This window comes from Aquarana catesbeiana, linkage group LG01 (assembly GCF_042186555.1).
Source record: "Aquarana catesbeiana isolate 2022-GZ linkage group LG01, ASM4218655v1, whole genome shotgun sequence".
Classification (NCBI taxonomy): Eukaryota; Metazoa; Chordata; class Amphibia; order Anura; family Ranidae; genus Aquarana; species Aquarana catesbeiana.
The window spans coordinates 295,462,783-295,486,884 of NC_133324.1; the positions used below are offsets into that span (position 1 = coordinate 295,462,783).

At 41.3% G+C, this 24,102-nt stretch overlaps 1 protein-coding gene across 1 annotated transcript in view; it reads left to right on the forward strand.

Moving 5' to 3' along the window:
• SCARF2 (scavenger receptor class F member 2) overlaps positions 1–24,102 on the forward strand; it is a 334,216-nt gene that overhangs the window by 183,648 nt on the left and 126,466 nt on the right. The window contains exon 6 of the mRNA XM_073629334.1: positions 1,409–1,537. Within this exon, the coding sequence (XP_073485435.1) occupies positions 1,409–1,537 (129 nt within the window). The remainder of the gene's footprint in view (positions 1–1,408; positions 1,538–24,102) is intronic.

Here is a 24,102-nt window from a genome sequence, read left to right on the forward strand (position 1 = left end):
TCCCACCCACAATAAAAGTGATCTAGTGGCGAATCTGCAGTTGAGATCACTTTATCTGAAAGCCGCCCGCCCGCTGTTGTAGAGGATACTGGGGTTATGGCAGCTATCTGCTGCCATAACAGCCCTTTTAAATGCCCAATAATGAGGGCCGGTGGTTGGCAAGTGGTTAATAGCTTCTGAAAAATGCACATGCATGTTTACAACAGGGTTTTGAGCTTTTTTAACCAGTCTCCTCCTCCTCCAAAAAAATGCATGAAGCATGAAAACATATCAAAAATGTGTAAAAATACACAAACACTAGACTTGTGCACAATGGAAAATTTTGTTTAGTTTAGTTTCGTTTTCATTCGTAAAATACATAATTTCGTTCTGTTATATTTGTTATGTTACGTAAATTTGTTTTTGGATAATTCGTTATTTCTGTAGAGTATCGATATTCGTTATAACGTATCGATTTGTTTCTGGATAATTCAATATTTATGTATATATATATATATATATATATATATATATATATATATATATATATATACACTAGTTAGCGATTCGTAGTTCGCAAAGTCATTTATTTATTGAATCCATCAACACACACAATGACAATATCTCTTCTCCTCTGCTCAAATACAATACAACACCCTTCTCATTCAGTTCTCAGGAATGCACTTTGCCAGTAATCCAAGCTCCAGCACAAAATGAATGAGCTGATTGGACTGTAAGATTTACTCCAAGTTTACCTTTTGTTTCATTAGACCTTTAACGAATGTTGTCAAATTAATTCGTTATTTTTGCTTTAATTTCTTTTGTATTAGTTGAAATTCGTTATTTTTAATTTTTTTTTTTATTGCAAAATCCAGCCACTTGTCGATTCGTTACGAAACTGATTGCACATGTCTAACATACACATGCTATAAAATCGCACTGAAAAACACATGATTATGTAGCAGAACTTTTGTGAACCTGGTATTAGTTGAAGGTAACCTGTGGTGGTGCATTTTGTCCAGGTCTGTGACAGGTTCATTTTAAAGTTTAGTTATACCAGTGCGCTACAGTAATGTAACTATCCTGATGCATAGCACTAACTTTCTTTCCATTGTATTTTTGTGCAAGCATTTACATTGTGTAGGATGGGTAAAAAGTCACAGTTCAAGTACAAAACTGCTGCTTATGTAGTTCCAAGTTCCAAGCACTGAGATGCATTAGCTGGAGTTCCTCTACAACCTCCATAAGTTATCCATTTTGTGGGGTGGAAATTTAGGGCTGAAGCGCTACCAACCACTGGAGAACAAAGCACATATAATAGTATTATTTAGCAACCCAACAAGTCTAATGTGTCGTGGACCCCTGAATACAAGTATGTTAATTCACATGCTGAGAAAGTTGTGTCATTAACATAGAGTGCCTTTTTTAGGTGTGAAACAAAATGTCGCAATGGAACATACGGTGAAAACTGTGCTTTTGTTTGCACTGACTGCTTTAATGGAGAGTGTCATTTTGAGACTGGAAAGTGCCTTTGCAGTGCTGGATCTCATGGGACGTTGTAAGTATCACTTATATGCTTTTAACATTTACTTACAGCTGATTAGTTGGTATTAGAGTCATGTAGTTGATTTCAGTGGGGTGGATGCATACAAACAGCTTGTACACCTTTTGCTTTTTCCTTTTTGAATATTTTTATTGAGTATTACAACAAGGTACAAGAAAATTAGTACATTAGTAACATATGTAGTAATACAATAAGAATAAGAGTTTGTACACCATTTGATCAAATGCAAGTGGACAACCTGAATGAATGTTTTAATGCACTGTGGTGCTCAGTTGTGGAGGCCATATGCTGCTAAAAATTAAAGCCAATGCTTTACTGTTTAAAATTTGTATTGTTTTTATAAAAGGTAACCTTCAAGAAATTGAACATTAAATTATGCCATTTCCTCATCCTTAAAGCGGCGTTCCACCCAAAAGTGGAACTTCCACTTATCTGATTCCTCCCCCCCTCCGGTGCCACATTTGCCACATTTTGGGGGGGAAGGAGGAGCGGGTACCTGTTTTTGACAGGTACCCTGTCCCCGCTTCCATCAAACCTCGCTGCAACAAGGTACGTCAGAAGTTCAGCTCCCTCCTCCTTCCACTGCTGCTGGGCCTGTAAGAGAGCTTCACTGCCGGGTTCCCTTACTGGCAATGGCAGCGGCAGGGGTCCCGACATCGATGGATTCCCCGGACAGGTAAGTGTCCTAACATTAAAAGTCAGCAGCTACAGTATGTGTAGCTGCTAACTTTTAATTTTTGAAAGGGGGGGGGGAGGGCGGAACACCGCTTTAAAGTAGATGTTCACCCTAAAACTAAAATCTCTAAATCTACTTGCATCCACAATCTAGGACTAATCTATCTAGCCCTGTAAAGAAGAAATCGCTATGCATACCTTTTCTGAAGCCGCTTGGGTCTGGTTTCACGCTGAGCTGTCAGCGGCTGCTTCTCTGTGGAGATGGATGCAGAGGAGGCAGCCGACAGTGGAAGCCCCATAGATACTCTGTGGGTGACATCACTTGCTAGGCATTTCCCTGATGTTATCGGTTCTCTCTTGCACAGAGCTTCCACCAATAGAGATTGTACTTCAGAAAAGGTATGTATAGTGATTTTAGTTTTTGGGTGAACTTCCACTTTAATATCTGTTCTCAGTTGGGTATTGAATGGATTTGTATCAGTATATGTACAATATTTCATGTCAGGAAGAAGGTTGTTGAGGCAGGGAGAAAAATGTAGGGCCAGCAGACTGTGTTTGAGGGAATGGAGAAAAGATGGGAGTGAGTATTGCGTTTCATATGTTAGTTAACATTCCAGTTTCCAGTTGTGGTGTGCAAATGTTATCTAACAACAAGCTTTGCGTAGTTTTCTCTGAGAATGCTGGTTAACCTTTAAATAATTATTATGCATGTGTTGCCCTCTTTTTTAGGGGGGTGTTATACGAAATGGCCCTCACCAAACAGGATACTGCCCTATACTCATAGGTAAATAAGAGAAGCAGGATCTTTGCTAAGTGGAAGAATGGCTTTAATAACAGATGGGGATTCCCTTCCTGGGAAATTAATCAGTAATAAACAAAGTAATTGGCACCAGAATAACTAAAACAACCAGCATATGACAATAACTATAAGCATATACACTATATTGTCAAAAGTATTGTGACACCTGCCTTTTTCCGCACAGTCTTAGTCCGTAGGGTTTAACATTGACATGAATGAGCAAGTTTGGGGTGGAGGAACTTGACTGTCCTGCACAGAATCCTGACCTCAACCCGATAGAACACCTTTGGGTTGTATTAGAGCAGAGACTGTGAGCCAGGCCTTCTCATCCAACATCAGTGCCTGACCTCACAAATGCACTTCTGGAAGAATAGTCAAACATTCCCATAGACACACTCCTAAACCTTGGAGACGGCCTTCCCAGAAGAGTTGAAGCTGTTATAGCTGCAAAGGGTGAGTCAACTCAATATTGAGCCCTACGGACTAAGACTGGGACGCCATTAAAGCTCATATGCGTGTGAAGGCAGGTGTCACAATACTTTTGACAATATAGTGTAGATGCACAAACCAGTATAAATGTAATACAAGCTTTATATAAGAAAACATCAATAACAGCACATACTAAAAAATACATATCCAATATACAAACAGGTATTGTCAGCAAAGAGCCCGACAGGAGTCCTGGTGGAATTGTGCACATATGCCCAAGTATATATATATATATATGAATTAATAGAGATACCTCCAGATGAATGTTGCAGCAAAGCCTAGTTGCTCAGGCCCCTGAGGATGATGTGGCATCTGTCTTTGTGTCAGGGGCCTGAAGACATGATCAGTGGTCACAGGGGTATTTTCCAACTGTTGTCCGACCAGGCTGGAATAAAACTTCTCAGGGGCAGGAACTGTGGTGTAGCACTGGAACTCAGAGTCACATCTACTTTGTGCCTTGGTCCCTCCCAGCAGTTTATAATAGTCTTTTCTAATCCAGGATTTAGCAGCATAGACAGGACATGTAGCTGAGACTTTCTTTCCATTTTCACTTCTACCTTCTGGGGTTTCAAAGCCAACCACCACGGGCAGGAAATGCATACATAATATTTTTATAGGCATTTACAAATTCTGACAGTAGAGGGCAGCAGATCCCTACATGGGACTGCTTTTTTCCAAGCTTATACTGTTTGACAGCAATAAAGATATGAAACAACAATTTTTGTTTATATAGCGTCAGGTTATCATTTGGTGGATGCAAGAGTGCCATCTATAGGTTTTTCTGCAAAACTACGTTGAAAAGTTTATGGAAGAGCCTATTTATAGCCCCTGGACCAGAAGGGAGTATTTGTGAGTGGGGCCAACAAATGTGTAATGTGATGCCTTGAAAAGAAGTTTTGGGTTAGGAGGGAATTTCTTATGTACGTACTAAATAGGAATAAGATTCAAGTTTGCAGATGTGTAGAATTGTACCTAAAATTAACATGTTTGCAGTGTTTGAACAGGCGAACTAAGTTCACCTGCATGGCAAACTGACAGCTGCTGTAGTTGGAAGTCAATCATTTAGTGGTGGTAACACTCCCTCAGATTCCCACATGCACCAGCAAAGGGATGTGGAGAAGAGGCCCTTGCCTCATCAACATGGACAGGGTGCTTTGGCAGGGGGGCATGAGCCCTGTTCAGGAGGAAGGGGGTGCACACTCGCTACCCCCTCTTTGAAGGCCAGCCAAGCCGCAAACTGGGATGTGAGTCTGGTATGAAGTTTGGGGCAAACTACACATGTTTTCTTTTTTGTTTGCTTTTGTGCCCCCTACAGTCTATACAGAGCCCACAGTATGGTGGTTGAGGGGAATTTCCCAAATTGATCTTGAAAAGGCCAGACAAAAAAATTACAAGATTCAGCTCCCATGGACTTCAATGGGGTTTACTGCTATGCTTGGGGTTCACTCAGTACTAAGTAACAATTTGTAAGCAGACTCAGGAGTTAGCATGTTGTTCATGTGATTTTCCACTTTTTGTGAACTCAGAAGTGCACTGCTCTGAGCTCCTTTGGGTTTATGACTGTCAGATTCTGGCCACCTAGGACCAGGAATGTAGACAGGTGCTGTCTGTACTCAGTTTGGAAGCAGTGCAAGAGATACAACAGAGGTCTAATGTACAGTATGTTGTGTTTGTGTGCTCTAAAATGTAATATTTTAAGACACTAACATAAAATATGATGTATTTTTTAGTGAAATATAAGCTTAAAAAGCAGTTATGCAACTATCGTGACATAAAACTTTGCAGCTAGTAACTTTGTATTCTGCAGGATTTCAGCATTCATAAAGTATATAATGTTTTGGGGTTTTAAGTAAATTTAAAGCCTAAAATGAGCATTTTACTATGCAACACAAGGTTATGCTGTATAGCTTGGATTGTGTTTTTCACAAAACTTGTAAACGTTTCAGGACATTATTAGAAAATATTTAGAAATTATGTTTAGCTAAGATTTTTTTTCATTGTGCAGGCAGCTGGCTCCTGTAGAAATCTTCGCTACGAGGATGTCCCCCGTTCCCTTCCTTCTTTGAATTTCTGGCACTGCAAGGGTTAACAACTTTGGGTCTCTAAGCTGAGCTCTACTACAGATGATCAGATGGGGACCCACCCCTCCCACCCCTGTCATCCATTAGGAATTCTTCTTGCATGGATTAACAGAAAACAGTAACAGGATCTCTGATTTTTTTTTTTTCGGGGGGGGGGGGGGGGGGGGGTTAGCAATCTAGTGGCTTTTTAGAAATCTGGTTACAAGCAGTTGTAATCAATGAAACTTTTCTTCCTGGATGAGAGGGTAGGTCCCCATTGAATCATCTTCAGCTCATACCAGAGAACTAAAACTGTTAACTCCCACTGTGCCAGAAGTTTAGAAAAGGAAAAGGATGGGGGAATCCCTGCAGTGAAGATTTCTCCAAGATTCAGCTGCCTGCACAACATTGGACATACTTCAATACAGGTAAGTAATATGACTGAAAATTTGATTAGCTTTGGCTTTAAACAGAAAGTCATATTATAGTGGGAGTGCAACATTTTTAAACAAACAGCTGCATTTCTGTCCTGTAATCCCATAGAAAAAACTGATGTCACTTTGGTGCCACCTTCTGCCTGGAAAAAATAGACAATAATAGGCTGTGCAGAAAATTTTCAATTTCCAATGTCAGATTTCTCTGTCTCTTATGCAGGTGTTGGCATTTTGACACAAGTTAAAAGAAATGGCTTTTGAAGCACTGAGCTATAAAACAGGCAGTGCACCCTCAAAAAGATAGCAACCTAATCTATGCTGCTGATGGGTGGGTAACTGTATATTGGGTTTACTGTGTGCTGACAGCACTTGACAGACCCTTTCAGTGCTCAAAATGACATGTAACGAAGTATGAAAATACTTAAATAGGAACAACTGTCCACTTACCCAAAAATTACCCCAACCCCGAACAGAGGGGGTCATCATATGTTAATTAGGTATTGAGCATTAAGTTGGAGAGCTGAAGGAAGTGTTAATAGACTGCAAGGGTGATTACTGCTTTTTATTCTAGCTGCTGGGAAGAAATAATATTGGTGTAAAATGTTGCAAATGGTGGATTTAGCCTTTAAAATGCTAATACTGAAATTAATATAACAATATTAATTATCAAAAAGCAAATCACATTCTTACCCCTCATCTAGAATACTGCGTCCAGTTCTGGTGACCTCACTTACAGAAAGATATTGATAAGGTAACACAAGTCCAGAGACGGGCAACAAAAATGGTGAAAGGTTTTTGTATAAAACATATCAGGAGAGACTTCAGGAACTTAATATGTACAGTCTGGAGGAAAGAAGGGAAAGGGGAGACATGATTAAAACCCTTAAATACACCAAGGGGGTGAATAGGGTTCAGGAGGGCAGTATTTCCAATAGGAAGCCAAGGTCAAAAACACGGGGACATGACCTCAAACTAGCAGGAGGAAAGTTCAAAACTAATCTTAGAAAGTATTATTTTGTTGAAATGGTAGGTGATGCTTGGAATAAACTTACAGCAGAGGTAGTGATTCAGTCAACGGTAAGTAGATTCAAACATGCCTGGGACAAACATAGATCTATACTCAAGATCAAAAAAGTTAACAAAAAAATGTATAAATTAAAAAAAAATGGGCAGACTCAATTGACCACTTGGTTTTTTTTTTTGCTGCCATCACTCTTCAATGTTTCTGTGTTTTATGTTGATATTTTAACTAAACTAATTCAGTACTCCTGTATGACAGTCCTAACAAGTCCTTCTAGTTCAACTTATAAAAGGGAAAAAGAAAAAATGAAATATCATACAATCCAATATACACAATCCTATACCCACAGTTGATCCAGAGGAAGGCAAAAAAAAAACAGCAAAGCATGATCCAATTTGCTCCAGCAGGGGAAAAATTATTTCCTGATTCCTTGAGAGGCAATCGGATATTCCATGGATCAACTTTACCTATAAATGTTAGTACCCAGTTATATTATGAACATTTAGGAAAGAATCCAGTCCTTTTTTAAAGCAATATACTGAGCTGGTCAGAACCAGCTCTTGAGGGAGTCTATTCCACATTTTCAAAAGCTCTTACTGTGAAGAAACCTTTCCGTATTTGGAGATTAAATCTCTTTTCCTCCAGACGTAAAGAGTGCCCCCTTGTCCTCTGTGATGACCTTAAAGTGAATAACTCAACACCAAGTTCACTATATGGACCCCTTATGTATTTCTACATGTTGACCATAATCTCCTCAATTCAAGAGAAAATACATTCAGTTGCTTCAATCTTCCCTCATAGCTGAGCTCCTCCATGCCTCTTATCAGTATGGTTGCTCTTCTCTGCACTTTCTCCAGTTCCCTGATATCCTTTTTGTGAACGGGAGCCCAAAACTGAACTGCGTATTCCAGAGTACATCTAATTTATGATTTGTACAGGGGCAAAATTATATCTCTTTCTCTGCAGTCCATGCCTCTCTTAATACAAGAAAGGACTTTGCTCGCTTTGGAAACTGCAGCTTGGCATTGCATGCTATTATTAACTTATGATCTACCAAAACACTCCGATCCTTCTCCACCATTGATTCCCCCAGTTGTACTCCCCCAGTTTCTATTGATGTGCAAAAATCACAAAATAAACAAAAAACTTTTACTCTCCCTGACTGAGCGAAATCCTCCAATTGTGTATCACACACCACTTCTTCCACTCACAGTGGGTGGGTTTCGGGTTTGAGATAGTGTGGCCAATCCGAAAGCAGTGGGCAGGACTAGGTGTGGCCAGGTGTTGATTGACAAGCTTGTGAATCAGCAGTGACAATCTGATCCACTTCCCCTGTAACATCTTCTCATCCCACTGTAGTCAAAGCAGGCACAGCCTACATGAGAATGCCAACTCTGCTGTGAAATTAGGAACCATTGCAGGAAGCTGCATTAGGTGGACATCACTAGCAGGCTTAACTGTTATTTGTGAGTAGAGATGGGCCCGATGTTCGAGTCGAATGTAAGTTCGACCCGAACATCGGTTGTTCGTTTTTCATAGAACAAACAAACATATGGGTGGCTAGCAGGATGTCGACCAGCGCCCCATAATGCACTGCAAGATCGCAGTGCATTGAAGACTGCTGATTGGCCAAAGCATGCACCTAACCTGTATGCTTTGGCCAATCACAGCGAGATGTACAGTAAGAGCCATGATTGGCCAAAGGCAGGGTACCTTTGGCCAATCATGGCTCAGGGGCTAAGTCCATGCCCCACACTATATTATTATTATTATTATTATTATTATTCACGATTTATATATCGCCAGCAGTTTACACAGCGCTTTACAATGTAGAGGGGGGACAGCACAATTACAGTATAGTTCAATACAGAAAGGACAGGAAGGCCCTGCTCATAGAGCTTACATTCTAAAGGGAGGGGGTGGTGGTACAAAAGGTAATAGATGCAGGAAATGATTTGATGGGGGTGGCTCGGGCACAGTTGTTAGGTGGGTGTGGGATAGGCTTCCCTGAATAAGTGAGTTTTCAGGGATCTCCTAAAGGTGGACAGGTTAGGGGCTGATCGGATATACCAGGGCAGGGAATTCCAGAGGATGGGAGAGGCTCTGGAGAAGTCCTGAAGGCGAGCATGAGAGGAGGTAACAAAGGAGCTAGAGAGCAGGAGGTCCGGGGAGGAGCGGAGGGCACGATTTGGGCAATATCTGCAGATGAGGTTGGTGATGTAGCTGGGGGTGATGTTGTGGATGGCCTTGTATGTTGTGGTTAGCATTTTGAATTTTATACGGTGGGGTAGGGGAAGCCAGTGAAGGGATTGGCAGAGAGGGGCAGTAGTCACAGATCGATTAGTGAGGTGTATTAGTCTAGCAGCAGCATTCATAATTGACTGAAGGGGTGATAGCCTGCGTATGGGTAGGCCATTAAGGAGAGAGTTTCAGTAGTCAAGGCGGGAAATAATCAAAGAGTGAATAAGTTGCTTTGTGGTGTCATTAGTCAGGAAGGGTTGAATTCTGGAGATGTTGCGGAGGTTAAGGCGGCAGGATTTAGACAGTGGTTGGATGTGGGGGCTGAAGGAGAGGTCAGAGTCAAGGATTACACCCAGCACCCTGGCATGTGTGGAGGGACCAATGGTTGTGCTGTTGATCTTATTGGTAAAGTCATGGAGGGGGGACCGAGAAGGAGGAATTATTACAAGCTCAGTTTTAGAAAGATTGAGTTTGAGAAAGTTGTGTGACATCCATACCGATATGTCATTCAGTAAGTTTAAGATCCGTGAGATCGAGGGGATGAGTTGAGGAGTGGAGAGATAGATCTGGGTGTCATCGGCGTAGAGGTGGTATTGGAAGCCATAGGAGGTTATCAACTAGCCCAGGAAAGAGGTATAGAGCGAGAATAGTAGGGGCCCAAGGATAGAGCCTTGGGGTACCCCAACAGAGAGAGGAAGAGGAGCAGAGGAGATGGATTTGTAAGTCACACTGAAAGTGCGCTGAGAGGTGCTAAGAGATAGGAGGAGAACCAGGACAAAGCAGCATCACAGAGGCCAAGGGAGTGTAGTTTGCTGAGGAGGAGCAGGTGGTCAACTGTGTCAAAGGCAGCAGAGAGGTCTAAGAGTATGAGTATGGAGTAATGGCCATTGGTTTTAGCAGTTAGTAGGTCATTAGTGAGTTTTAGTAGGGCAGTTTCAGTAGAATGTTGTGGACAGAAGCCGGACTGTAGGGGGTCGAGAAGGCTGTTGTCCATGAGGTAGCGACTAATTCGGTCATGGACAAGGTGTTCGATGAGCTTGGAGGCATTATATAAGGTTGCTTACAAGGTGGCTGTGTATAGTGTTTTTGAATGGAGATTGGGCAGGTTGTTTAGTGGATTGAGCGTGCAGTCAGTGTAAAATATATAATACAGTGCAGTCAGTGTAGTGTATATAATGCAGTGCAGAGTATATTGTGCAGTCAGTGTAGTGTATATAACGCAGCGCAGAGTATATAGTGCAGTCAGTGTAGTGTATATAATGCAGTGCAGTTAAAGAGGGCTTCCAGATTCTGATAAGCCCCCTGCCCGCAGACCCTGACAGCCACCGGCCAGGGTTGTCGGGAAGAGGCCCTTGTCTCCATCAACATGGTTACAAGGTGCTTTGGAGGGCCTCCTCCCAACAACCCTGGACGTTTTTTTAAATTTTTTTCATGCCGGGAGCCAGCAATACATTACAGCTGCGAGCAAGTTTAAATTACATTTTTTCCTTTAGAAATGTCATTATTGCATATTCTATACGTTGTACTTTACAGGCAGACCAAGGGGACTCCCCCCCAGGGAATATTTCATTTTTATTGTTTCACTTTAAGCATTATTAAAATCACTGCTCCTTTAAAAATAATCGTTTGAAAACCTTTTTTTTGCATTGATACATGTCCCCTAGGTCAGTACCAGGTCCCCATACACTTTTTATGGCAATAACTTGCATATAAGCCTTTAAAATGAGGACTTTTGATTTTTCATGTTCGTGTCCCATAGACTTTATTAGGGTTTGCATGTTCACTAGAACTTTTTACCTGTTCGAGGTGTTCCGGTGCGAACCAAACCAGGGGGGTGTTCGGTCCATCCCTATTTGTGAGACTTTTGGAGGACTGAGGGAAACTGAAAGTGCAGATGCACTATTAATTGCATGATGCAGTACATATTTTTTTAATGGGAGGGCAAAGTTTTAATTTAATTATTACTTTTAGCCCCCTCCATGTCAGTAGTAGGGGGTTTCAACAGCATAGGGATCTCCCTAGCAAAGTGCTAACTGACAGCTTTAAGCCGTTGTGCAGTGGAACAGAGGTTAACGGACTTTGCCATTACAAATCAAGAATCAATAACTCTAGTAGGACCATGTCTTTGTAACCAGCACTTACCAGCCTGTTAAGACTGCTTTAATTATTTGTGAATGTTTATGGAATCAGGCTACATGTCTATTAGCTTCTGACAGTGACTGCTTAAACCCCACAGGATTAAAACTGATAAACATTGTATTAAGTAAATACATCTGTTCAAAGAAAATTAAAATAGGTGCTTTATTGTTTACCACCAACAGATTAAAAGAACTTCTGTTTAGATTGTATAATTGCATTGTACAATTTTCTTTCTGTGCCAAAGTATATTAGACAATCATTCATGTTTAGCGCATGACATGTAGAACAAGGTAATGAACTTAATTTAAATATAAATTACTTGTTCTGAGCTAATCTTAAAGTCTGAAAAGTCTGAAGTGTGTGCATGTATTCGTGTGTTTCCAAGGGAGTTATATAGGCCTGTTTTGCAAATTAAAAAGAGTTGTATGGAACAGATGGATTTAAGATCTGGTTCTATAAGTAGAAACATATGATGGGATATTCAGTGACATTTTTAAATGTACAATGTAGGAACAACACCAAATAAGGTCATAGGTGGAGGTATCAAAGATATCTTGGAAACACAAACAACTTCAACATACTTCCATACGTATTTTGATGTGTTTTACTTAAACACAAAGAAAATGTATTATGTTTTTCAAAGGTAATATTATATCATATGGATTTTAATTTGCTAATTGTTGGCTAGCACATATGGTCGATGTGGTAACTGTAGAAGTCCTGTGAAAGCCATTTAAGTTAGACATCTTTCTGAGGTCAAGGAAGATTTATGTCCCTCATTACACTACAGGACACTTTGGGGGTATTTACAAAGAGCCTGCCAGTAATCCAGCTTTGAAAATGGTCATCTTGCAGTTTCTCATTTCTGCTTCACACACCATTTTCTGCCATATTTGTAATTCTCTGTTGTTTAACTCTACAGTACAGTATGTAGTTGAAACACCATGAAGTTGAGTGTCAAAGATGAAAGGTGACATTTTTGGCAAGATATGCAGTGAACAATAAATGGTTTGGTTAGGATACAAATTGGAATGTACAAAGTCTGGCTATTTATGTGAAATGTACAAATCCCTGGCAATTTTGTTAGTGATCAGAGGCTTGTAATAATCATTTATATGCTTAGCTATCATGCCCAAATTTACTCCAGTTTACCCAACACATTTTTCTGTGTCCTAGTGTACAGCATTAGTATACAAATTGGAATGTACAAAGTCTGGGTATCCATGTGAAATGTACAAAAACCTGGCAGTCTTGTTGGTTAAAAAAGACGTGTGTTATTTTTTAGTGTATGCTGGGCTATCAAGGCCAGATTCACACACATTTATGCAACACGTTTCCCTGTGCTAAGGTGCACTGTTATTGGATACAGATTGAAATGTACAAAGTCTGGTTATTTAAAGTATCTCACAGAAGTGAGTACACCCCTCACACTTTTGTAAATATTTTATTATATCTTTTCATGTGACAACACTGAAGAAGTGACACTTTGCTACAATGTAAAGTAGTGAGTGTACAGCTAGTATAACAGTGTAAATTTGCTGTCCCCTCAAAATAACTCAACACACAGCCATTAATGTCTAAACCGCTGGCAACAAAAGTGAGTACACCCCTAAGTGAAAATTTCCAAATTGGGCTCAATTAGCCATTTTCCCTCCCCGGTGTCATGTGACTCATTTGTGTTATGAGGTCTCAGGTGTGAATGGGGAGCAGGTGTTTTAAATTTGGTGTTATCGCTCTCACTTTCTCATACAGGTCACTGGAAGTTCAACATGGCACATCATGGCAAAGAACTTTCTGGGGATCTGAAAAAAAGAATTGTTGCTTTGCATAAAGATGGCCTAGGCTATAAGAAGATGGCCAAGACCCTGAAACTGAGCTGCAGCACAGTGGTCAAGACCATACAGTGGTTTAACAGGACAGGTTCCACTCAGAACAGGCCTCACCATGTTCGACCAAAGAAGTTGAGTGCACATGCTCAGCGTCATATCCAATGGTTGTCTTTGGAAAATAGATGTATGAGTGCTGCCAGCATTGCTGCAGAGGTTGAAGGGGTTGGGGGGATCAGCCTGTCAGTGCTCAGACTTTATGCCACACACTGCATCAAATTAGTATGCATGGCTGTCGTCCCAGAAGGAAGTCTCTTCTAAAGATGATGCACAAGAAAGCCAGCAAACAGTTTGCTGAAGACAAGCAGACTAAGGACATGGATTACTGGAACCATGTCCTGTGGTCTGATGAGACCAAGATAAACTTATTCAGTTTAGATGGTGTCAAGCGTGTGTGAGGGCAACCAGGTGAGGAGTACAAAGACAAGTGTGTCTTGCCTACAGTCAAGCATGGTGGTGGGAGTGTCATGTCTGGGGCTGCATGAGTGCTGCTGGCACTTGGGAGCTACAGTTCATTGAGGGAACCATCAATGCCAACATGTACTGTAACATACTGAAGCGGAGCATGATCCACTGCCTTCGGAGACTGGGCCGCAGGGCAGTATTCCAACATGATAACGACCCCAAACACACCTCCAAGACGACCACTTCCTTGGTAAAGAAGCTGGGGGTAAAGGTGATGGACTGGTCAAGCATGTCTCCAGACCTAAACGCTATTGAGCATCTCTAGGGCATCCTCAAATGGAAGGTGGAGGAGCGCAAGGTCTCTAACATCCACCAACTCCATGATGTCATCATGGAGGAGTAAAAGAGGACTCCAGTGACAACCTGTGAAGCTCTGGTGAACTCCATTCCCAAGAGGGTTAAGGCAGTGCTGGAAAATAATGGTGGCCACACAAAATATTGACACTTTGGGCCCAATTTGGAAATTTTCGCTATGGAGTGTACTCACTTTTGTTGCCAGTGGTTTATACATTAATGGCTGTATTGAGTTATTTTGTGGGGACAGCTAATTTACACTGTTATACAAGCTGTACACTCACTACTTTGTATTGTAGCAAAGTGTCATTTCTTCAGTGCTGTCACATGAAAAAATTTAATAAAATATTTACAAAAATGTGAGGGAAGTACTCACTTTTGTGAGATACTGTATATGAAATGTTCAAAAAACAGCCATTTTGGCCTTTTGCACACAATATTCCTGTTTGAGCATCTACTTTTTCAGACTTTTTTTAATGTATTTTTTGTGCATATGTGTTTCGTGCATGCGCAGAAGCTTGTTCCCGGATTGACAATGTCAATGGACAAATCTGTGTGTATTTGCGTAAATTACTGACCAAAAATGCAGATTTTTTTTTTTTATTTATTTTTTTACTGAAGAATACAGGGCGCTTGTCTACAAGCCTGTGTGCATAGGCACATAACAATTATTGGGCTGTATTTTAGCTCAGTAAAAAAATTAGCTGTACTGAGCATTTTCAAGCTGCAGTGTGCAAGAGGCTTTAGTGTGCGCTAGGCAATTACGGGCAGTTTCACACACATTTATGGGAAGGATCATTACATTAAAGTAGAATCCCAGGCTAGAACTAAATATGGTTAATACTGCTCCCCCCCCCCCTTTTAACAACTATACTACCTTGTAAAAGAAAGATGCATATACTGTAATTATTCTCAGAGCGCTCCAGTCTGGTCATGTGATCTCCCCAGCAGCTTATGGGGCAGGCATTGTCCGCTGGCCACTGGAAGTCAAACACATGTCCAAACTGGAGCGCCCTGCGAATAGGTAAGTATATGTATCTTTTTTCTACAGGGTAGTTATTATAGTTGTTAAAAGGCGTGTGGGAGTCATTTTAAGCTTAGTGAGTTCTAACCTGGAATTTCACTTTAAGGCAGACCATTAATGTTGAACGAGAATGGAGCAGACCTAAGCGTTCACAAAAACCTATTTGCAAACTTTTTTTTAATATGCCATACATATGACAGATGGTGATTCACATATGTGCTTTGCTATTCACTAAAACACTTGTGCATTGAAGTACATTAGTAAGGTGTTTTGGGTTGCATTCACATACCACAGATCCTGAATTGCAGTGCATTGCAGTCAAATGTGTGTTATACTGGGTGTTGCCGTAGCATGCAACTGTGAATTCAGCACTTCTTTTAAGAACTGGTAAGCTGCAATACATTGCATTATTTGTACAGTAAAACCTTGGATTGCGAGTAACTTGGTCTGCGAGTGTTTTACAAGACAAGCAAATGTTTTTCATAAATATTAATTTGATAAACGAGCAAGGTCTTGCAAGTAGCTTGGGATCCAACTTGTGAGACTCCACGTTTGAAATCCCATTTTGGCCAATGAGAGCAGTCTTAATTAGCACTACTGAAGTCCCTTTCTGTACTACTTCAATGCGACCTCTATCCGGCTTGTGCCTATAGACTTTAAAGCGGAGCTCCACCCTAAAGTGGAACTTCCGCTCATCGGATTCCTCCCCCCCTCCGGTGCCACAATTGGCACCTTTCAGGGGGGAGGGGGTGCAGATACCTGTATAATACAGGTATTTGCACCCACTTCCGGGAATAGATAGCCGCAGATGCCTGCCCGCCCTGTTGTGTTCTGGGAAACACACTGTTCCCACAACACAACAGGGACCAGTGAAGACGCGCAGCGTGACTTGCACATGCGCAGTAGGGAACCGGGCAGTGGAGCCGCAACGCTTCACTTCCTGATTCCATGACCGAGGATGGCGGCGGGGGCAGCCGAGAACCGAGCGGTTGCTCGTCATCTGCTGCCGACATGGCGGGCACCTTGGACAGGTAAGTGTCCATTTATTAAAAGTCAGCAGCTGCAGTATTTGTAGCTGCTGGCTTTTAATAATTTTTTTAAGGTGGACTCCCTCTTTAAGGAGGGTTTGTGAGAACAAAATGCTTATGCTCAAAAAAGCTCAAAGAAGCTCAATAAAAATGTGCACAAGAGCACAAAAAAGCACAAGCTTCTTCAAGCTCAAATGCCTGTAAAATAAGCTTTTTTTTTTTGAGCTGCATTGTGCATGAGCCCTAAGTCCCCTTTCACACTCTTTTTCCACGATTTTGTACTGCAAAATCGTATGACAAGTCATTTTCCATGATTTTCAATGACTACGATTCATATTGGCACGACTTTAAGTTGTGCCGACTTCAAAGTAGTCCTTGCACTACTTTGGTCCAACTTCCATGCGAGTTGTACTCCATAGACCTCAATGTTAAACCCTCAAGTAGCATGCACGACACGATTTCAGTACGACTTTGTAAGCACAAGCTGTAAGCACAAGCCTCACACCATGTATGTTTTCATTTGTTAATGCCAAAGTTGTGGCAAAGTCATACAAAGTAGTACTGATCCCAAATCGCTGCAAAATCGTGCAAATTCGCAGTAAAACCGTGCCCGCAAAATCACGGTAAAATCGCGTGACTTTGAAGTCGCACGAGTGTGAAAGTCGGATCCTCATCTTAATTGATGTGATTTGGATCCAACATTACAGTAATATTACCCAGGCATTCCCTGAAGTTGCCTTGAAGTCACATTGCTATAATCTTTTTATATGGACTATAGACTGAAGGACTTATGAATTAATGGTTGTGGAACAAATCATCTGAGTTTCCATTATTTCTTATGGGAAAATCTGCTTTGATATACGAGTGCTTTCGATTACAACATGTTTCTCGCAGTCCAAGGTTTTACTGTATTTGGGTTTAGAAAACTTTCATTACATCTTACTATATTAATGGTAGCTAAATTTTTTGTAAATTGACCCACAATAAATAATTTAGATGCAGAAAGACTGAGCCTTGGGCTTTGTTTTTTTTTTTTTTTTTTTTTTTTTTAATATAACCTTTTCATTAGGACTCTTTTCTTCTCTGTTCAGTGATATTTTAACATTGTTAATACCATTTCAGTTTCTAAAGGTAGCACTTGCAAATTACTGGTAAAAAATACCTTTTTGTGTCAACAGCCATAGTTGACTCACTGTCAAATATCTTTGCATACAGCATAAAGCAAAGTTTTTCCTGGATATACTTCTCTACTTTAATAGAGTTAATTTAATATATAATATACTCATACATATGGTTATTATTAGTGTAATATTTGCCTAGCACAACCTCCAAGTTGAAGTATAGCCTATAAATTAGTTCTATAAATTTCCTCAGCAGGGACTGCTTATTTTTTCTTTATCCTTAATAACACTAACTTAGCTTCAGCCAGTACGTACAGCTCAGTGTAAGGACTGGGTGTGCGTGCACATTCACTGCAAATTGTAACAGTATATGTGGAGAATAAAAACAGCTCTTTTGAATATCAATTGAATGGTATAGTTTCTCTAATATTGATCACGTGAGCTCCATTTACAAGACGTAAAAGCCTCTGGCTATTGGACAATTATATTAGCTGCTCACGCATGTAGCAAATATTCAAATAAAATATTCACTGTTCAAGGAGCTAAAATTACTATAATACCTCTTACAGAGACGTTCCCAAGTCAATATTTTTTATATATACATGGAGGAGAAAAAGTATTCGATCCCCTGCTGGTTTTTTACATTTGCCCACTGACAAAGAAATGATCAGTCTACAATTTTAATGTTAGGTTTTTTTAACAGTGAGAGACAGAATAACAACAAAAAAATCCAGAAAGATGCATTTCAAAAAAGCAATAAATTGATTTGCATTTTAATGAGTGATTTACTGTAAGTATTTGACCCCTTCACAAAACATGACTTAGTAGTTGGTGGCAAAACCCTTGTTGGCAATCACAAAGGTCAGAGGTTCCTTGTAGTTGTCCACCAGGTTTCCACTCAGGAGGGATTTTGTCCCACTCCTCTTTGCAGATCCTCTCCAAATCATTAAGGTTTCGAGGCTGACGTTTGGTAACTCAAACCTTCAGCTCCCTCCACATATTTTCGTGAGAATAAGGTCTGGAAACTGGCTAGGCCACTCCAGGACCTTAACCTCCCTGGCAGTATGATTATTTCGGATTTTAGGTGCTGAAAGCGGTACAATTATTTTGCATGGAAATTTGGCATTTATATTGTAGGCCTGTAATTCTTAACAATAACACACTTAAATCTGTCCACCAAGAGTCTAGTAGATATCCTGGGTATGATGAAGTTTGAAACACAAAAACATAAATTATAATATAATAAATAAATATAAATAATTTAAAAAAATCATAATATAATAATAATAAAATAAATTTCCCCACAATTCACTATCGCTCAATTCTGCAAGTGTTCTAATTTACTATCACTGTTTTCTAGCTGGTCTAAAGCCACTTTTGACATAAAGGGACACTTTTTGGTTGCTATGGACAATCTCCAGTTTCCAGGCAGAAAGAACAGTATATATAATATAAAAATGCATGCAGGGCATTGGACAAAGCACTGGGGACAAAAGAAATGTGAAATAATTTCATACAGTACTGTAATCTGTAAAATTACAGTACTTTATGTGTTATGATTTTTACTTTTTTTTAATTTGCCGCCAGGCTCCGCCCTCGTGCGTCGCGATGCTCGCAGGGAACAAAGCCCGGCACAGAGAGGCTTCGGGCAGAGGATGAGCCCACAGACAGCGCGGTGGGACATTGCAGGATCCTAGGAAAAAGGTAAGTAACACCGCACCAGGATCCTGCAATGTAATCCCGAGTGTGGCTCGGGGTTACTGCTAATGGTGCTGAAATTTAACCCACACTCGGGAAAACCGTCAGGGAGGTTAATGTGCTTCTTCTTGAGCCACTCCTTTATTGCCTTGGCCATGTGTTTTGGGTCATTGTCATGCTGGAATACACATACATGACCCATTTTTAATGCCCTGGCTAAAGGAAGGAGGTTCTCACCCAAGGTTTGACGGTGCATGGCCCTGTCCATCGTCCATTTGATGCGGTAAAACATAATGTTTTCACCTCCATGTTTGACGTGGGGGTGGTGTTCTTGGGGTCATAGGCAACATTCCTCCTCCTCCAAACACGGCAAGTTGAGTTTATGCCAAAGAGCTTGATTTTGGTCTCATCTGACCACAACACTTTCACCCAGTTCTCCTCTGAATCATTCAGATGTTCATTAGCAAACTTCAGACGGGCCTGTACATCTGCTTTCTTGAGCAAGTGGACCTTGCGGGCGCTGCAGGATTTCAGTCCTTCACAGCGTAGTGTGTTACCAATTGTTTTCTTGGTGACTATGGTCCCAGCTGCCTTGAGGTCATTGACAAGATTCTTCCGTGTAGTTCTGGGCTGATATTCCTCATCATTCTCATGATCATTGAAACTCCATGAAGTGAGATATTGCATGGAGCCCCAGGCCAAGGGAGATTGACAGTTATTTTGTGTTTCTTCCATTTGCCAATAATCGCAACAACTGTTGTCACCCTTTCACCAAGCTGCTTGGCGATGGTCTTGTAGCCCATTCCAGCCTTGTGTAGGTCTACAATTTTGTCCCTGACATCCTTGGACAGCTTTTTGGTCTTGGCCTTGATGAAGAGATTGGAATCTGATTGATTGATTGCTTCTGTGGACAGGTGCCTTTTATACAGGTAACAAGCTGAGATTAGGAGCACTCCCTTTAAGAGAATGCTCCTAATCACAGCTCATTACCTGTATAGAAGACACCTGGGAGCCAGAAATTTTGCTGCTTGAGATGGGATCAAATACTTATTTCACTCATTATAATGTTTTTGAAATGCATTTTTCTGGATATTTTTGTTGTTATTCTGTCTCTCACTGTTAAAATAAACCCACCATTAAAATTATAGACTGATCATTTCTTTGTCAGTGGGCAAATGTACAAAAATCAGCAGGGGAGCAAATACTTTTTTCCCTCACTGTATATATATATATATATATATATATATATATATATATATATATATATATATATTTATGGTTGGAGCCCTATGTCCGATATGGAGATAACATTTATAGTTAACATAAGACTTACCATCAGAAATAGACCTGGAAGTGTGGACTTACCATATGAAATGGACCTGAAAGTGTGCCTTGGTCTAATGGCCGGTATGCCAAAATAAGGGGGCATACCCTGGTTTAGGAAATGATTATTCTGTAAAGAGAAATGAATAGTTGAGAAATGCTGTGAAATGGGGAAGGGAGGGTGGGTATCGCGCACAGGAAACTGACAAGCACCACAGGTGAGCGGGCTGGTTAAATACCCCCCGGGCTCCTCCCATAAATTCAGGCCACCATACTGGCCTTCCTACTTATGGTTGGAGCCCTATGTCCGATATGGACATAGATAACATTTATAGTTAGCATAATGCCGCGTACACACGGTCGGACTTTTCGTCTACAAAAGTCCGACAGCCTGTCCGACAGACTTCCGACGTACCTTCGGCGGACTTGCGGCAGACTTTGTTACGAACGGACTTGCGCACACACGACCACACAAAAGTACGACAGCCTAGTACGCGGTGACGTACACCAAGTCCGACGAGACTATAAAACGGAAGTTCAATAGCCCGTACGACACCCTTTGGGCTCCTTCTGCTAATCTCGTGTTTATCTCGTGTTAGTAGAAGTTTGGTGAGAGACGATTCGCGCTTGTGAGACTCGTATTTTTCAGTTCGTTTTAACTGTTGTTCAGTCTGTGCTTGTGAGGTTTGTATCTGCTTTTCAGTGCGTTTGGTCAGTTGGCATTGAGAAATCTTTGTTTTATTGGCCGCTCGTTCCTGATTTTCAGGTCGTTCTTCACAGGCCTTGCTGTTCTTCAGTGCGTTCTGTTTAGTGCGTTCTGACCAGCCGACCGTTTTGAAGCCATGTTACCTGTACGTACTCGTCGTAGAGCTCGTGCATTGTATGTGCTTGGTGCTGTAGTTTATTCTTCAGCCCAAGACCAGTCCATGAACAGGGCGAGGAGGAGTTCATGGACCAAGAATTGGTTGCTTCAGCGTGACCAGTTCTGTCACATGCCTTTGCTCCGTGAGATCCGTGAGAATAATCCTGAGGATTTCAGGAACTTTCTCCGGATGACGGACCCCGTTTTTGACCGTTTGTTGGCTTTGCTGACCCCCTATATCAGCAGGCAGGATACCTGCATGAGGCAAGCCATCACTCCGGAGCAGAGGCTGGTCGCTACCTTGCGGTATTTGGCCACAGGGAGAAGCCTGCAGGACCTTAAGTTCTCGACAGGCATCTCCCCCCAGGCTCTGGGGATCATTATCCCAGAGACCTGTTCTGCCATCATACAGGTCCTGCAGAAGGACTATATTAAGGTAAGATATTTTTCTTTTATTAGCATCACATGTTCTTTTATGTAATCTTTGATAATATAATGTATTTCTTGCTTCAAACACTACTTACCATCATTGCAATATAGTGTGAATGTCCCCTTTTTATCCTCACACATGCTGGATTTTTTTCCTGTTATTTTTTGTCATGCATGTATATTTTCCTTCAATAACCTTCCCAGCATGAAGTGATGGGAACATATCCACCTAGTCTACTCATTTGGAATGTATTTTGTTTGAGTGTATTTAGTTTGCTGCTAATGAGCAATTATCTAGATTTCACAACCCCCCCACCCCCACCTAAACTCACTCCAAATAGTTGGCTGCTAATGAGCAATTATCTAGATTTCACAACCCCCCCACCCCCACCTAAACTCACTCCAAATAGTTGGCTGCTAATGAGCAATTATCTAGATTTCACAACCCCCCCACCCCCACCTAAACTCACTCCAAATAGTTGGCTGCTAATGAGCAATTATCTAGATTTCACAACCCCCCCCCCCACCTAAACTCACTCCAAATAGTTTGCTGCTAATGAGCAATTATCTAGATTTCACAACCCCCCCCCCCACCTAAACTCACTCCAAATAGTTTGCTGCTAATGAGCAATTATCTAGATTTCACAACCCCCCCACCCCCACCTAAACTCACTCCAAATAGTTGGCTGCTAATGAGCAATTATCTAGATTTCACAACCCCCCCCCCCCCCACCTAAACTCACTCCAAATAGTTTGCTGCTAATGAGCAATTATCTAGATTTCACAACCCCCTCCCCCCACCTAAACTCACTCCAAATAGTTTGCTGCTAATGAGCAATTATCTAGATTTCACAACCCCCCCCCCCCCACCTAAACTCACTCCAAATAGTTGGCTGCTAATGAGCAATTATCTAGATTTCACAACCCCCCCCCCCCACCTAAACTCACTCCAAATAGTTTGCTGCTAATGAGCAATTATCTAGATTTCACAACCCCCCCCCCCACCTAAACTCACTCCAAATAGTTTGCTGCTAATGAGCAATTATCTAGATTTCACAACCCCCCCCCCCCCCCACCTAAACTCACTCCAAATAGTTTGCTGCTAATGAGCAATTATCTAGATTTCACAACCCCCCCACCCCCACCCTCGTTAAAATTTGCTGGAATGTTCTGTGGTGTTGATTTGTCTAAAGCAAATATATGTGGCACTTTGCAAAATGCATGTGCACTCTACAAGTGCATTTGTTCCAGTGCTTTAGTAAATGAGCAGAAGCTCTGCTGATTTCCATCATCAAATCATATGCAAGCCTCAAAGTGTTTTCATTAATTGCCCTTGCATGTGATTGTGTACTCCTTGCAACATGAATGCCTTTTTACATTACCTCATTTACTGTAAGCTGGTTAGCAACTGCACCTGCAGAGTGCGACAACTGCAGTCTTGTAGCCTTTTTAGTCCCTAAATTCCTGCGTGTCCTCAAAGTAATTTTTTTTAGGGATTTCACAACCCCCTAAAATGTAATCAATGTTCCATCAGAGGGGGTGAGCAATCTGATAAGTGTGCCTTTCCATATTAGTTATTCCAGAACAATTAAATTATTGAATGTTATACTGATGCTGGGGAATAATGTTTTTAATTGTCTAATTTTCTTGCAATGTTAGCTTACAAATTAATTGATTTTGGTTTTCTTTTTTGATTTCCCAGTTTCCTTCAACGCCACAGGAATGGCAGACTGTGGCATCCCATTTTGCCAGCCGTTGGGACTTTCCCAATTGTGGAGGGGCTATAGATGGGAAACATGTCCACATTGTGCCACCACCCCATTCGGGGTCATATTATTTTAATTATAAGGGGTTCCACAGTATTGTTTTAATGGCGGTGGTGTCGGCACACTATGATTTTTTATATGTGGACGTGGGGAAGAATGGCCGGATGTCGGATGGAGGAGTATTTGCCCAGACGGAGTTCTGCCAGCGTCTCCAGAGTGGTGGCCTGGGATTGCCACCTGATGAGGATAACGTGGAAGGACTCCCCTTTGTCTTCATTGCCGATGAAGCCTTCGCTCTCAGCAAGCACCTCATGAGGCCATTCCCCCAAAGAACACTCACCCCGGAGAGGAGGGTTTTTAATTACCGGCTGGCCAGAGCTAGAAGAGTGGTTGAGAATGCGTTTGGAATTCTGGCCAGCCGGTTCCGCCTGTTTCAAACAGCCATTAATTTGGCGGAATACAAACTTAATTTTATTGTTTTATCGTGCTGCATTCTGCACAACTTTTTAAATAAGCATGCTCCAAATTATATAGGCACAGTTGGGCCTGAGGCCGGACAAATAGAAGCCAACCTTCCAGGCCTGGATACTGTCCGTACTGGCTTGGCCCCCCAAAGTGCCCGTCAAGTTAGACAGCAATATGTTAATTATTTTATGGGTAGGGGGGCCATTGCAATGGGCCAGGATATCTAATTTTTGACAATAAAAAAATTATTGATGAAATCTTGCATTATATTTATTGCTTGCCTTTCTTTTGGGCTGTCTCCTAGGTTATGGTCGAGCAGTTGTAGTGCCAACTGTATTGT